Source organism: Mustela erminea, chromosome 17 (assembly GCF_009829155.1).
Source record: "Mustela erminea isolate mMusErm1 chromosome 17, mMusErm1.Pri, whole genome shotgun sequence".
Taxonomy (NCBI): domain Eukaryota; kingdom Metazoa; phylum Chordata; class Mammalia; order Carnivora; family Mustelidae; genus Mustela; species Mustela erminea.
Window position 1 is genome coordinate 69,134,767 of NC_045630.1, and position 14,480 is coordinate 69,149,246.

At 53.8% G+C, this 14,480-nt stretch overlaps 1 protein-coding gene across 2 annotated transcripts; it reads left to right on the plus strand.

Moving 5' to 3' along the window:
• Positions 1–2: 2 nt before the first annotated feature.
• Positions 3–7,404, plus strand: RIT1 (Ras like without CAAX 1). Of its 2 annotated transcripts, XM_032318343.1 has the most exons (6): positions 3–205; positions 387–508; positions 586–642; positions 2,927–3,000; positions 3,445–3,636; positions 4,808–7,404. In XM_032318343.1, the coding sequence occupies exons 2-6, from the start codon at positions 406–408 to the stop codon at positions 5,036–5,038; spliced, it is 657 nt and encodes a 218-aa protein (XP_032174234.1). In that variant the 5' UTR covers positions 3–205; positions 387–405; the 3' UTR covers positions 5,039–7,404. The 2 variants fall into 2 exon arrangements, with proteins under 2 accessions (XP_032174234.1, XP_032174235.1); XM_032318344.1 differs by lacking the exon at positions 387–508 and having other exon boundaries at positions 4–205.
• The last annotated feature ends 7,076 nt before the right edge of the window (positions 7,405–14,480 follow it).

Below are 14,480 nucleotides of genomic sequence, written 5' to 3' on the forward strand. Positions count from 1 at the left end.
GCGAGCCGGGGGTCCGCGCGGCGCGGGGGCGGGAGCGGGGGCGCGCGGAGGGCCCGGGGGCCCCAGGGGCCGCCTCCCGGCCTCTGTGCCGGCGCCCTGGTCTGAGGAGGAGCCCTGAGTGGTTTCGCCGCTTTTGTTTTCCTTCTGGGAACTGCCGTCCCCGCGAGCGCTGTGCGGGGTCGCCGGCCCGACCTCCCGGGGGAAGGTGAGGGGGCGCCGGGTCGGGGGCCGCCGGGCCGGGCGCGCGCTGGGGAGGGGCCCGGGGGCGCCGTGGGTGCGTGCGGGGGGGCGCCGGGGCCCGGGGGGCGCCGGGCGGGGCCGGGGGCGCGGGGAGGATCCGGGGCGCGGGGGCGGCCCGGGCGCAGCGCGTCCTTCTGCCCTCCCAGGTGCGCGTCCCGAGGGACCATGGAGCCGGGGCGCCCCGCGGGCAGCGGCTGCGGCAGCCCCGCCGGCCTCTCCCGGGAGTACAAGCTGGTGATGCTGGGCGCCGGCGGCGTGGGCAAGAGCGGTAGGTGCCCGGCCCCGCGGGGGGGCTGGAGCCGGCGCCGAGGCCGCCCCGTGTAACTGTGCTGTCTTGTCCCGAAGCCATGACCATGCAGTTCATCAGCCACCGCTTCCCCGAGGACCACGACCCCACCATCGGTAAGTCCCCGGGCCCCGAGCGCCCTGCGTGGGCCCGTCTGCGCGGCGGTTCGCGGGCCCGTGGGGGCGCTTCTGCCCGGAGCGTCCCGGGGGGGCCCGTGCGACGTCCGCGGACCGCCCCCCCCCCCCCCCCCCCCGGAGCGCGGCGGGCCGCAGCCGTCCTCGCCGCCGCCTCTGCGGACCCTCCTCCCGCGCTGGGGTCGCGGCTGTCGCGGTCCCGGGCTGCCCGGCCCGCGGCGGGGGAGCGTGTGCAGCCGCGGGGCCGCCTGCGGTCCCCGCGCCGAGGGTCCCCGGCCGCAGGACTGTGAGTCAGCGGGTTGGAGCTCCCACAGAAGGAAGCAGAAGAACAAGTCCGGCCGGCCGGGCGCCGACCCGCGGGCGCCGACCCGCAGGCTCCGACCCGCAGGCTCCGACGCGCGGGCTCCGACGCGCGGGCTCCGACCCGCAGGCTCCGACGCGCGGGCTCCGACGCGCGGGCTCCGACCCGCGGGCTCCGACGCGCGGGCTCCGACCCGCAGGCTCCGACCCGCGGGCTCCGACGCGCGGGCTCCGACCCGCGGGCTCCGACCCGCAGGCTCCGACCCGCAAGCTCCGACGCGCGGGCTCCGACCCGCGGCCGCGCTGCCCCCGGAGCTCGCGCTCGCTGCGCAGGCCGGCGCGTTCCTCCGGAGCGGGGTCTCCGCCGCTGGCGCGCCCCTCCCGGACCCACCGCCTTGTGTTGCGGGTTTTCAAAAGTTGCTGTTTTCCGCGCAGACTCGGGACATCGCTCTGCTTCCCGCACTGTAAGGAAGCGGGTTTGATTCCGAGGATAAGAAGGGACGCGGACGAGCGGGGAGCCGGCGGGGCCTTTCAGCGCCGGACGCGGGGACCCGGTGCTGGTTCTCCGGGGCGGGTTTCCACTGGCTCCGGCCTCTGCGGCTCTGCGGTCCGCGGGGCCCGCGGGGTGCTGCGTGGGACGGTGCGCGTTGGGATCCCCGCTAGGTCGGGAGCTCTAGAAACGCAGTTTAGGACTTCAGAGGATTTCCTTCCAGCTCCACAGATGTTTTCCCTTTTCTTTAAAGCAAAACTCATACGTGTTCTCTGAAAGAGCTAATTTTCTTAATAGTTGGTTTTCCTCCAGCCGGCCGCTCTTCCGACGCTATTACCTGATTCAACGGCAAACACTTCGGTGTCTTGAGTCCCATTAGCCGCCGGGCGCTGGAGCGGGCCGGCGCTCAGTGCTGCACAAAGACGCACTGGCTGGTGTCAGGGGGTCTTATCATTTAGGGTCTTTTCTCCAGGGGGCTTCGTAGCCGACTGGCTGCTAATCCTGAGAAGGAAAACTGCATCGTAGCCAACACTCGTGCGAGTGCGTGTGCGTGGTACTAGTGTGTGCGTGGTACTGTGCGGCAGGAAGCTGTGTTCATGTCGCTGCACGTGGTACGCGCTTACGTTTTCTTTCAGATTTCTGCTTATTTATTTTAATGCTGGTCGCAACCCATTAAATTCCTCCACAATTCACTAATCCTAATGGCTCCCGACCCGCAGTTTGAGAAACGCTGGTTTAGTGGACTCTTGGTCTTCGAGGAACAGTCATGAGCAGGGGCTCAAGAAAAAATCATTGACGTGCACTGCTGCGTAAACTATGATTACTTGAGTGATGGAAATATTCAGTGGGTTTTTTCTTTTTTAAAATGTCCTTGTTTTTTCCAAGGTTATTATAATAATACACGTAAAGAAATTTCTTTTTAGGTGTGCCTGGGTGGCTCAGTGGCTTAAGCCTCTGTTTTGGGCTCAGGTCATGATCTCAGGGACCTGGGATCATCATGGACCCTGCCCAGCGGGGAGCCTGCTGTTCCCTCTCCCACTCCCCCTGCTGTGTTCCCTCTCTCGCTGTGTTTCTCTTTGTCAGATAATAAAATCTTTAAAGAAAAGAATTTGTTTTTAGCTTAGAATTGTAAATTTAAATTATGAGTGAGTAAAGTTATGTTGTCACTTAGGTGAAAAATACAAAACACCTCTGTTGAAGACCCAGGGTACATATCTCAATGGATTGAGTGTGATTCCTGAGAAAACCTGGGCATTCAAAGTACTTGTGTGTAACCTACTTCTCTATAAGATGAATTTTAAAATAAGGTTGCAGGGTGCCAGGCTGGCTCAGTGGATAGAGCATTTGACTCTTGATTTTGGGGTCCTGAGTTTAAGCCCCATGTTGGGCTTAGAGACTACTCAAAAAAAGAAAAAATAAAAGATTGAATATTCCTATGTTCATGGGTTTATAGTACACCTTTCTTCCCTCCTGTAGAAGATGCTTATAAAATCCGGATTCGTATTGATGATGAGCCTGCCAACTTGGACATTTTGGATACGGCTGGACAGGTATTACATCTCCGAATGCTGTGTGTAAAGGTGTTTTCATTTGAGGGCGCCTGGGTGGCTCAGTGGGTTAAGCGTCTGCCTTTGGCTCAGGTTATGATCTTAGGGTCCTGGGATCGAGCCCCGCTTCGGGCTTTCTGCTCGGCAGGAATCCTGCTTCTCCCTCTCCCACTCCCCCTGCTTGTGCTCCCTTTCTCTCTGTGTCTCTATCTGTCAAATAAATAAATAAATAAATCTCTAAAAAAAGAAAAAGGTGTTTTCAGTCTACGGTGGGGGGAGGGAGGCTTACGTAGAGAAGATCACCAGTGCATCTCTCTTAATTTTTCATGCCCTCTGACTCAGGATAGCAGGTAATTGATACATGTCTCTTCTTTGCTCTGAAACCCTAGCTAACCTGTGTGCAGCTCTAGGTTTCATCATTACATTAATGACCCTGTTCTCCTGTAGGCAGAGTTCACAGCCATGCGGGATCAGTATATGCGGGCAGGAGAAGGGTTCATCATCTGTTACTCCATCACCGATCGTCGAAGTTTTCATGAGGTTCGGGAGTTTAAGCAGCTTATCTACAGAGTTCGACGCACTGATGATACCCCTGTGGTCCTGGTAGGAAACAAGTCTGACCTAAAGCAGCTAAGACAGGTGAGGAGAGAGCAGAAATGTGTCTGGTCTCAGATTTCACTGTATATAGATTCCTTTGCTTTAAAATAAAAATGTGAAATTAACTTCTAACCTTAATTTTTCTAAGTCTACTGATTTGCAATTAACTTGGATAAAATCTGGATGTTAGAAATCACTTTACAGGAGAAAATCCACAGGAAGGTAATCAGACAACAAATGGAGTTCATATTACATAAAGGCTCATGGAACGTTCAGTTCCTAAAACCTCAGAAAGTGATTGGTCGGTGAATCCGTGTTGTGGCATGATGATTATGGATGTGCTCCCTGATGGCGGGCACCCTGGAGGGGAGAGAAAGAAATCGTAGAGGATTCTAGAGGAAGCCAGACTGTTCAGATTGGCAGCAGTGTTTAGAATCTGGCTGTTTGGTGTAGAGTTGAGGGAATGGTGGACAGCCATATCGGGACCAGTGGTGGTCCTGCTACTGGTAGAAGCTGTGGGGTGGGTACAGACTTTTTGGAAGTAGTTTGACAATAGATAAGTTCACAGTGCTGCTCAATTAATGCCTGTTGGGAAAATCTCTCTAGGAATTCATATATAAAACATTCATTGCTGGGCTGCTTTTGGTAGCAAAAAGTCAGAAAAAGGGTTCAGACTTAGGAGAAATGGTATATCCCTAATTGAATATATCGACTTTGGATTTCTTTTAGAGTTTAAGAAAATTTAAAATTACATACTTCCTATCTGTAACTACTTCCTGTTCCAAAAAGTTACGTTTTATTTTATAATTTTTTAAAGATTTTACTTATTTATTTGACAGACACCGAGAGAGGGAGCACAAGCAGGGGGAGTTGGGGAGGGAGAAGCAGACTTCCCGATGAACAGGAGCCTGGTGCGGAACTCGATCCCAGGACCCTGGGATCATGACCTGAGCCGAAGGGAGACGCTTAATGACTGAGCCACTCGGGGTGCTCCAGAAAAGTTATCCTTCAAATGGGTCAGAAATAGAACCACTTTTCGGGAGAGGGGAAGGAAGCTGGACCCCGCCCCCCGCCTGAGCTCTGCTCGGGCGCCTCCGCAGTTGAGGAGCTCTCTCTGTGTTCAGATAGCCCCTTCACTTTTCACTTTTCGGGGCAGTTGTGATTATTTTCTCTGGTTTCCACTGTACATTTTCCCATATTTACTTTTTTAAAGGTCACCAAGGAAGAAGGATTGGCTCTAGCCCGAGAATTCAGCTGTCCCTTTTTTGAGACGTCCGCTGCGTACCGCTACTACATCGATGATGTATTTCATGCCCTCGTCCGGGAGATACGCAGGAAAGAGAAGGAGGCAGTGCTGGCCGTGGAGAAGAAATCGAAACCCAAAGCCAGTGTATGGAAGCGGCTGAAATCACCCTTCCGGAAGAAGAAGGACTCCGTGACTTGAAGGGAAGATGCGCACGTTCACCTGTGAACCGCAGGGTTTACTCCGCGCGACCCCGTGGCCTGCACGAGTGAGCTTGGTGCCCGCTCCTTCTCCTGTCATGACCGTTCCTCTAAATGTAACTGACAAAGGGGGTCTGCCCAGTGGGAGTTTCCAGCGACGTGGTGTTTAGAATACTGTCTTTTAGCTAATTCTGATTTATTAACCCAGCAGAGCACTGTCTACTTGTAAACTGTCACATTAGAATTTGATCTACCAACGTTTCGGGTTTTGTTCCTGATATTAGTTAGTGTCGATGTTTCTGCCCTGGGGGAGTCTCTGCACTGTGTGTGCGGCGAAGCGCACACGAGGCGTCTTTGCCGTGGGCTACTCCGTGTCTGTCTCAGCTTGGGCTCCCAGACCTTTCCAGGGAAGGGCTTTGCTTCTCCTCACCGGTGCTTCCCGGACACACAGCGAAAACCACGGAGACCAGGTTCAGGGTGTCGCTGTGGAACTGCTTCCTGTTGCAGATGAGGGGCTGAAGAGATCAGGGACACCAGGCTGCAGAGAGGGGCGGGCGGGACTCCTCTAGGGAGAGGCGGCGGCGGGACCGTGTTCGCAGTGCAAGCCTGGCTGTCCTAGGGAGCGCACGTTCCACCCAAACGCACTGAGGTGAGACAAGCAGAAGCGAGTGGAACCTGTGAAGATTTCTTCTGTGAAGTTACTTTGTTCTTCCTTTCAGAATTTAGCCCTTCCTTAGTGTCCGAGGCTTCGGCTTTGGGAACCACTGCTGGATCACTGAACTCTCACACCCTTGGCTGGGGCAGCCATGGCCTCGGGCAGGTGGATTGGCTCCCCCAGAGAGGCGCGCACCGGTCTGTGACCTGGGTGCCTCCCAGCGCTTCCCTGTACTCTCCTGCCGAGGAGGCCTCACAGAACGATTTCTCGGTCCTTCGTCGACCAACTGCATTGTCCGTAGGGAAGTGACATCAGGAGTTAGAGTAAAGCCGTGTACGTGCCTCGGCACAGACCATCACTAGACTCCATGCTTGGAGAAGCCTGGGGCGTCTCTGTGCTGAGAGCCGGGTGTGAAGCTCTCGAATTCCTGTGTGTGGAGTTTCTCGCTGCAGATTTCTGAACGGGGACCTCGGGGAGTTCACCGCACAGTGTCTGAGCCTCGACAAAACTTACCCTCAGAGAATGCCCCCTTGATGGTTGTGCGTGGCTGGGAAACTAGTGTCCTGGGAAGGAACAACTGTGTGGGTGGTGAGTTCGGTCTGTAGAATCAGGATTCTTTCGCTGTCTGGACTTAGCGGCGTGTGGGGGCGACGTGCAGACTGGACATTAAGTGTCCTGGACAAGTTTGTGACCATCTTAACCCTGAAGAATGTGGCCGTGGCCTCTCAGCGCACACCTCGGCTCACTGCTTTCCATTGCACGGGGGCGCGGAAGGACAGGGTCATCGTGGTTTTTTCCTCCTATTCAAGGTGATGTCTTTTCCAGGTTTAAGGAGAGGTGGTGGTTGCAACTTTTTTAGCGAGGTCATGGTCCCTTTTGAAACCAGATCAATCGTGTTTTGCGGTAGTCGGGCCATCCAGTCGTGAGACCCAGGATTTGAACCTATGCAGGACAGAAATCTGATAGGAACCCCAGCACTTTAGAGATGTGTGACAGTAGAAAAGAAATGCAGTGCAATTCTATTTTAACAGTATTTCACCACATTTAAGTTAGCTTAAAGCCTTTTACACATAATGTCTTAACTTCTCATTACTAATGACCGAGGGAATTGTAATCGGCATCCGGCAAGAACTGGACAGCTGTATGGTCGTTGAGGGCATTCAGGGCAGCAGAGAACATTGCCGGAAGATCTATAAGACAGGAGGGAATTTGTACTGTGTATGAGAAAAGTAACAAATTTGTGTTTTTAAGAGTCAGGGTCCTATATTCGAATGGTCATTGGATTAAAAGCCCGTTAGTATTGAGAATTCTGTTAATGGTGCTAAATAGTTTGAGGGGGGATGATGTGTGTAGGTAACAGTTCTCTTAGTGACCATAGTGTGTTTAACTTACAAGCTCTGAAGTGTCAGGTTTATCTGGTCGAGGGCATTAAGATCAATTACTGCCTCGACCGTAGGGGAGAGAAACGTTCAGGGACACATTTGAAAACAGTGGGACTGTCGGTGCCTGTGCCTGATTGTTAAGTTAGAAAATTTAGATGCTCATTTCTAGAACGAATGGTTAGATTTCAGGAGGGGACATGTTTAACTTGATCTTTTAGCAAGAGTTGGTCTACTGTGATGTTTGGGGGCGGGAGGAGGAAGAGCCGTCTTCCCCTTCTGCGCGTGTACGTGAAGACCGTTGATGTGACACAATACAGAACTTTCAAACAACTTGCTGGGCTTCTCCTTTACTTACCTGTGTGTGGGTGGAAATGCTTGGAATCAGTGCACAGAGGTCATCTTAAGAAAACTGAATGCCATGAGATTTTATGTTCTGGAAAATACGGATTCAAAAGCGCGAGCGCCCACCACGTGCAGAACACCTGCGTCGAGTGCGAGGGTGTGTGCCAGGGGGCGCCCCTGGTTCAGACAGAGGCTCTGCGCCGGGCCGGCAGGGAGGCGGTGCCGCGGCCCAGCTGCCGGAGTCCCGTGTGAGCGTGAGCGGGGTCCCCCGCTCTGGGGCTGGACTCCGGTTCCGCGCCGCAGGCTCTGTTCCCTCTCCTGGCTCCGGCAGCCCGGACACTTGGGGGGCCCTGGAGTTTGGCCAGGCAGAGGGAGCTGCCACGGCCCGGGTGGGTGCGGGGCGGGAGGGGGCTGGGCCGCTGCCTGAGCAGGCCTGCTGAGACCCCAGCGTGCGCAGAGAAGTGGGGAGACAGGAAACATGTCGGAGATGACATGTTTGCCACCTGATGGAGCTGTTTGAAGCGTGGAAAGTGAATGTGAGACTTCGTGTCACTGCTCTAGGTGCAGGTCAGCGCTTCTGTCTCAGCTACCGAGATGGGCACCGGCGTTTGGGGAGGGGACTTCATGTGGACATGAAAGTGATGTGTTTTCGTGTCGTCGCTCCCCGTGTGGGGCAGGTCAGCAGCGACCCGCGGGTCCGCCCCTGAATCGGGTGGTGGAGGGCGGCGTTCCCTGGCCTCGGCCCGCCCGTTGGGGAGGTGCGGATTCCATCAGTGTCCACGGCCGCCGCTGTGCGCCAGCGGGGCTGGGCCTCGGACGCGTGGACAGTGTCCCTGCCCTAGAGCTTTGACAGACTCGGCATAAACAGCTGGAGGTTGACGTGTCAGAGGACCTGCTTCCGACCGGGGACGCTACAGGACTTCAGAGAAGGGAGGACCCTGGAGGGCTGGGTCCGGCGGGCGATGAGCACTAACGGGAGAGCAGGCAGGCCGAGGAAACACCGAATTTAACCCGCACCGAATAATAGAGAAGTTCCACGTGAGCTGGTTTCTGAAGTTTCTCCTCACTTCCAGTGTTCATTGCTTATTTTCTTAAAAAAAAATTACATGAATTTAGGAAACTCCTGACAAGTAATCGGTAGCATTGCTCCTTTTCCAGCCTTACTGGGAAGGTTGACAAAGTCAAAGTCTTTTTAGGAGTCCGTGTCACCTGGATGAGCACTTGGCTTCGGAAGACGCTTTGGTACTGAAAACGGATTTGCAGCCCTCTCGGGGTGATTCTGCTTCAACTTGAAGTTTGTAACCGGGTACCTGGGGACCTCAGTGGATTGAGCGTCCGATCCTTGGTCTGGGCTCGGGTCATGATCTCGGGTGCGGACGGGGTCCCCGTTGGGCACTGTGCTCAGCAGGGAGTCTGCTTGGGATTCCCGCCCTCGGCTGAGGCCTCGCTGCTCAAGCACGCCGCACTCTCTAAGCTAGAATACAATCTTCATTTTATTATTATTCTTTTTAATAATTTTTTTAAAAGACTTTATTTATTTGACAGAGATCACAGGTAGGCAGAGAGACAAGCAGAGAGAGAGGAGGAAGCAGGTTCTCACTCAGCAGAGAGCCTGATGCAGGGCTCGATCCCAGGACCCTGGGATCATGACCTGAGCCGAAGGCAGAGGCTTTAACCACTGAGCCACCCAGGAGCCCCTAGAATACAGTCTTTAAAGGATGTGCTCGAACTGTGTTCCTGAGTTTGTCCGCTCGGCTGGAACTGAAACTTGGGGCCTAGCCTCACAGGGAAGTAGGAGGCCTGAGTTCTCTCATGAAGGTCCACCCTGACCTCACCTACCTCTGACTGCTTTTGCTGCCCAAGTTAATTTTGTCTTTCTCTTCTTCCCGCTAAGAACTGTGTTAAGTAATCAGGTACAGCGTGAATTAGAATAACTGAGAAAATAGGGTATTTGTATTTTACTCAGTCTTGGACAGGTTTTTCTCCGTGGAAGCTGGAAGCAGAGTGGTGTTCTTCCTTGGTTTGCCGGTTCCCCGAGGCTCGGTGCTAAGCCCTTCCCGTGTGCCCGGGTTGTACCCGCATTGTGGAGAGAGCGAGGGCCACCTCAGCTCCCGTCTGCAGAAAGCACCTTGTTCTTCGACGAGCAGAGTGGGCTTGCTGCTTGTCTGCTGCATAGGACCAAGCACGGTCTGGAAAGCAGGATGGATTTTAGATTTTAGGAAGATGCAGCTGGACAGCATAGGTGAGTCAGGCTGTGCTTGGAACCTTGCAGACCTGTTTCCCATCACCATCCAGATGGTTGGAGCTGCACCGGGACTAGCTTCTTTAGGCTGACGTGAGTCCGGATGGAACCAAAGACTCCCGGCACGTGGTTTCTGCTCCCAGGGGTGTACGATGGATCGGGAGGCAGGGCGGTTCATATGCAGCAAAAACCGTGTTACATCGACTAATTAAAATATAGAAGGATTTGGATTAAGTTAGTAGGTAGAATTAGGCCGTGAAGATTCTCCGTAAGCGGAGATGCGTGACTTGGAACCACAGAGCAGTCGAGCATCCTGTGCAGGACTGGAGAGTGGGAGAGTCAGGATGGTCCTGGGGTAGGCAGGATGAGCACGGAGAAGCCCGCAGTGCCTCAGAGCTCGCCGCAGGACACCCACGGGGCCCAGCTGGGAGCTCGGGAAGCCCTGAGAGCTAGTCTGGAGTGTGCACGGCTCCCGAGGGCCTGTCTGCTCTCGGGATCAGAAACGGCCGAGAGCAGTTCTGGGCTTTTTCCTGCCTTATCCTCTGGAGATTCTGATGGGATGGATTCTGATAGGATCCAGGAATCTAATTGAATCCCAGCGGATCGTGATGGCAGCCGTGCTGCCTTGAGTGAGCCAGATGCTGAGGGCCCTGCACGGCTTCAGAGGGCGGTGTGGAGTGGTGACAAGGGGCGGTCACCCGGTGTGGAAACAGTAGAGGCTCTGCCGGAGCAGCATGTGGTGGCACTGAGGGTAAGCGGGAAGAAGATGCAGGTTGAAACCAGGGCTGTGGCTGGGGGACAAGCAAGAAAAACAAACTACCTTGTTAGGAAGGAAACCCCTAGATGAACAAAGGACTCTTAAGTCTTAAATGTTTGGGGGATGCTGGAATTTCTTTTCTTTTTTTTTTTTTTTTTAAAGATTTTATTTATTCATTTGACAGAGATCACAAGCAGGCAGAGAGAGAGAGAGAGAAGCAGGCTCCCCACTGAGCAGAGAGCCCGAAGCGGGGCTCGATCTCAGGACCCTGAGATCATGACCTGAGCCAAAGGCAGAGGCTTTAACCCACTGAGCCACCCGGGCGCCTTTTTCTTTTTCTTTTTCTTTTTTTTTTTAAAGATTTTATTTATTCATTTGACACAGAGAGATCACAGGTAGGCAGAGAGAGAGAGAGGAGGAAGCAGGCTCCCCGCGGAGCAGAGAACCCAATGCGGGACTCGATCCCAGGACCCTGAGATCATGACCTGAGCCGAAGGCAGCGGCTTAACCCACTGAGCCACCCAGGCACCCAGCCTTTTTCTTTTTTTAAAGATTTTATTTATTTGATAGAGATCACAAGTAGCAGAGAGATGGGGAAGCAGGCTCCTTGCCCAGCAGAGAGCCTGATGCGGGGCTTGATTTCTGGACCCTGAGATCACAATCTGAGCCAAAGGCAGAGGCTTAACCCACTGAGCCACTCAGGCGCCCCAGATGCTGAAATTTCTAATCAACTTTTAAACATGAGTTAGCATCGAGATGGAATTACTGAAATATTTTAGCTTTGTCTATAGTCGTTGCTTAAAAACTCAGCACAAGCGATCTACCATTAAGTCACCCAGTTTTTTTAACAAAAGCTGCTGGGGCGGGGACGTGTCATTTCCTGCCCTTCCCAGAGCTGGTTATTGCTAATTTTACTGCAGTTTGTTCCGAGCCAGGAGAAACCCTCCGGCTTCATAACTACCGCCGGCCGCCAGATGCTTCCCCCAGTTTCCTTACACACCAGGACTCGACAGGAAGGTGAGTTCACACACGTGCTCAGGCAGGTGTACTCCAGTACAAAGTCTGCGGGCCAGGAGGGCGCACGGGCATCTCCAGGTTAGTCTCACCCAAACCCTGTGGCCACTGTCGGTGTCAGATCCCCAGACAGCCTCGAGCTTCTGTGGCCTGGTGCAGCTCAGACACACCCACCACGGCCGACACCCAACAACTAACAAAAACAAGATTCCACTCGACCCCAGACTTCTTTGGAAACTCCAACTGAGTAATAAGTAGGAAGAGGCACAGATGTTTTGTGTTTGCCTTAGATCTGCTTCCTAGGCAGTTTTTGTCCCTCGGCTGTCTTCCTTCATTCCGCAAACCTTTATTGTGAGCCTGCTGGATGCCAGGCGTCTGTCGGACGGCGGGAATTCAGCCGTGTGAATAACTACAAGAGCATAGGTCTTGGTGGCTCTGTTCTGTTCTGCAGGGACCTCCGGTTTTTTGTTTGAGTAGGCTCCACACCCAAGGTGGGGACTTGAACTACAACCCTGAGATCAAGAGTTGCGTGCCTACTAAGCCAGCCAGGTGCCCTAGTCACCTCTGCTTCTGAGGTGCACAGTCTGATGTCGGATGTGCGGGCTGAGTGCTGGAGAACAGGGCTGGGAGTAAGAGGACGTGTAGGGGTTCCGCTCCTTGGTGAACAGTGTCAGCTTGGAGACATGCTAGACAGGAGACTGGTTTGCTGTGAGCGAATGTCAGTCGTGAAAATGGCCAGTTTTGGGAGCCTGTAACTCTTAATCTCAGGGTTTTGAGTTCCAGCCCTGCGTCGTGTAGAGAGATGACTTAAATGAACTTAAAAAAAAAAGTTCTCAGCTTTCTGAAAAATTATGCTCTATGGCTAAACTGATTTGCTCTTGAATCTTTTTTTTTTAAATATTTTTATTTATTTATTTGAGAGACAGTGAGAGAGAGCATGAGAGGCGAGAAGGTCAGAGGGAGAAGCAGACTCCCCATGGAGCTGGGAGCCCGATGCGGGACTCGATCCCGGGACTCCGGGACCATGACCTGAGCCAAAGGTGGTTGCTTAACCCACTGAGCCACCCAGGTGCCCGAATCATTTGTTTTTTAAGATTTTGTCTGGGGGGCGCCTGGGCGGCTCAGTGGGTTAAGCCTCTGCCTTCGGCTCTGGTTATGATCTCGGGGTCCTGGGATTGAGCCCCGCATCGGGCTCTCTGCTCGGCGGGGAGCCTGCTTCCTCCTCTCTCTCTCTGTCTGCTTCTGATCTGTCTGTCAAAATAATAAATACAATCTTTAAAAAAAAAAAAAAAAAAGATTTTATCTGGGATACCCGGGTGGCTCGTTAGGTGTCTGCCTTCGGCTCAGGTCATGATCCCAGAATCCTGGGATGGAGCCCCGCATCAGGCTGCCTGCTGGGTGGGAAGCCTGCTTCTCCCTCTCCCACTCCCCCTGCTTGTGTTCCGTCTTTCGCTGTCTGTCTCTCTCTGCCAAATAAATAAACCTTAAAAAAAACAAAGATTTTATTTATTGGACACCTGACAGGTGAGCCCCCCAGGCGCCCTGCTCTCGAACCATTTGAAGAGGACCCAAGTGCGAGGCTGTTTGTCTTGTCAAACCACAAGGTGCGGGAGGTGCATGAGGGCCGCGGCTCTTCTCTGAGAGTCTGTTACAGAAGACCAAGTGCTGAAGGAGGGAAACGCGCGGTCCCCGTTTGCTGCCCGCCCAGCACCCATTCCTCCTTCCACAGGAAGCGACATTTCCTTCAAGAAGCCCCGAGTTTCCCACACCCAGGTCCAGGGCGGTCCGAGCGACACTCAGATCCTCCTTGCCTGATGGGCTCCGCAGTGACCACGTGGCCACTCCAGAATGGGAGAGAGCAGAGGAGAGACCCACTAGAGGCGTCTGGAGGATGCCCTCTGGGGGTGGCCCTGGGCAATCTCTTCTTTTGCTCTGGGAGTCATCCTACAAACGCCACCAAGCCGTCAGGGTTAAGCGGACACTGCGTGTCAGTGTGGGCCCCCAGGAAGCGCCCGGGGCCCTTGCGGGATTAGTTGCCTTTTGCCAGAGTTTCCCCAAAGCTGGCTGCACCCGTGGACTTGCATTTGGGTAAACTGGTGTGTGTTCCTGGCGTTTAAACCAATTCAAATTGGGTTTCCTGTTAATCATAGACAAAAGCATCCTGAGTGCCAAGATACTCTCATTATTGTTGTGTGACTGTATTGTTTTTTTCGGATTTGCCACCTAGGGAAAAAGCAGCGTGCAGACTGACCTGCGCGCCACGACCGCGACGTCTACGAGCTCGCAGATGCCAAGACTTGCTGGGGGCGGTGAGGTTTGCCCCGAGATGGGTGTGCTTTCTGGCTTCTGTGAACTTACCTTATTTTACACGTCTTCTACAGGATCAGGCAGTGTGATGCAGTGGGGAACAAATGCATAGGAAGTAAGACTAGGAGACAGAAGGTTGGGAAGGTTCTGGAATCCCAACTAATTTTTTTTCCTTTTCTCTATTTTCCAATTTTTGTATATTTTTATTATATTACTTTGTCATTTAAAAGTTTTTTAATTCCTTCACTGAAACTTTGAAAGAGTAGGGGCTTCCTTTCCTGCTCCCAGAAGGGAACCACATACACGCAGGGAGAGTGATTTCCAGAGGACAGAAGGCAGGAAAAGTCACGGTTCCAGGCTTCAGGAGTGCAGGGGTCCTCCGAGCACCCCGGGACGTGCCCCCGCAGGGTGTGTGAGCCCCGAGCGCTTCTGTCTGTGATTGCGTATTTACTGGAGGGACTGTCTGCTTTGCGCCGCAGGGCCGGTGTGCCCCCAACCCCGGCGTCCCGTCCGCACTCGACGACAGAGCATTGTCAGGAGTGCGGGAGAGAACAGAATCAGCCCTCCTGGCATTGCTGCAGAGGATAAATATTTCCAATTACATGGACAGGCTAACGAGCTCTGAAGCCATTGGGTCTCTCCTGCTGGTGATGGTCTTAGGAATGAGTTTGAGAGGAAAACAGAAGGACTAGAGAAAGAACTCTTAAGTCTGGAGCCTAGAATCTGCATTTTTCTTCCTCCAAT

Excerpts from the sequence above, each read along its gene's own strand:
- RIT1 (XM_032318343.1), top strand. The coding sequence starts at position 406 with ATGGAGCCGGGGCGCCCCGCGGGCAGCGGCTGCGGCAGCCCCGCCGGC. Across the intron at positions 509-585 it reads CGGCGGCGTGGGCAAGAGCG|CCATGACCATGCAGTTCATC; the intron begins GTAGGTGCCCGG and ends CTTGTCCCGAAG. Across the intron at positions 3,001-3,444 it reads TTTTGGATACGGCTGGACAG|GCAGAGTTCACAGCCATGCG; the intron begins GTATTACATCTC and ends GTTCTCCTGTAG.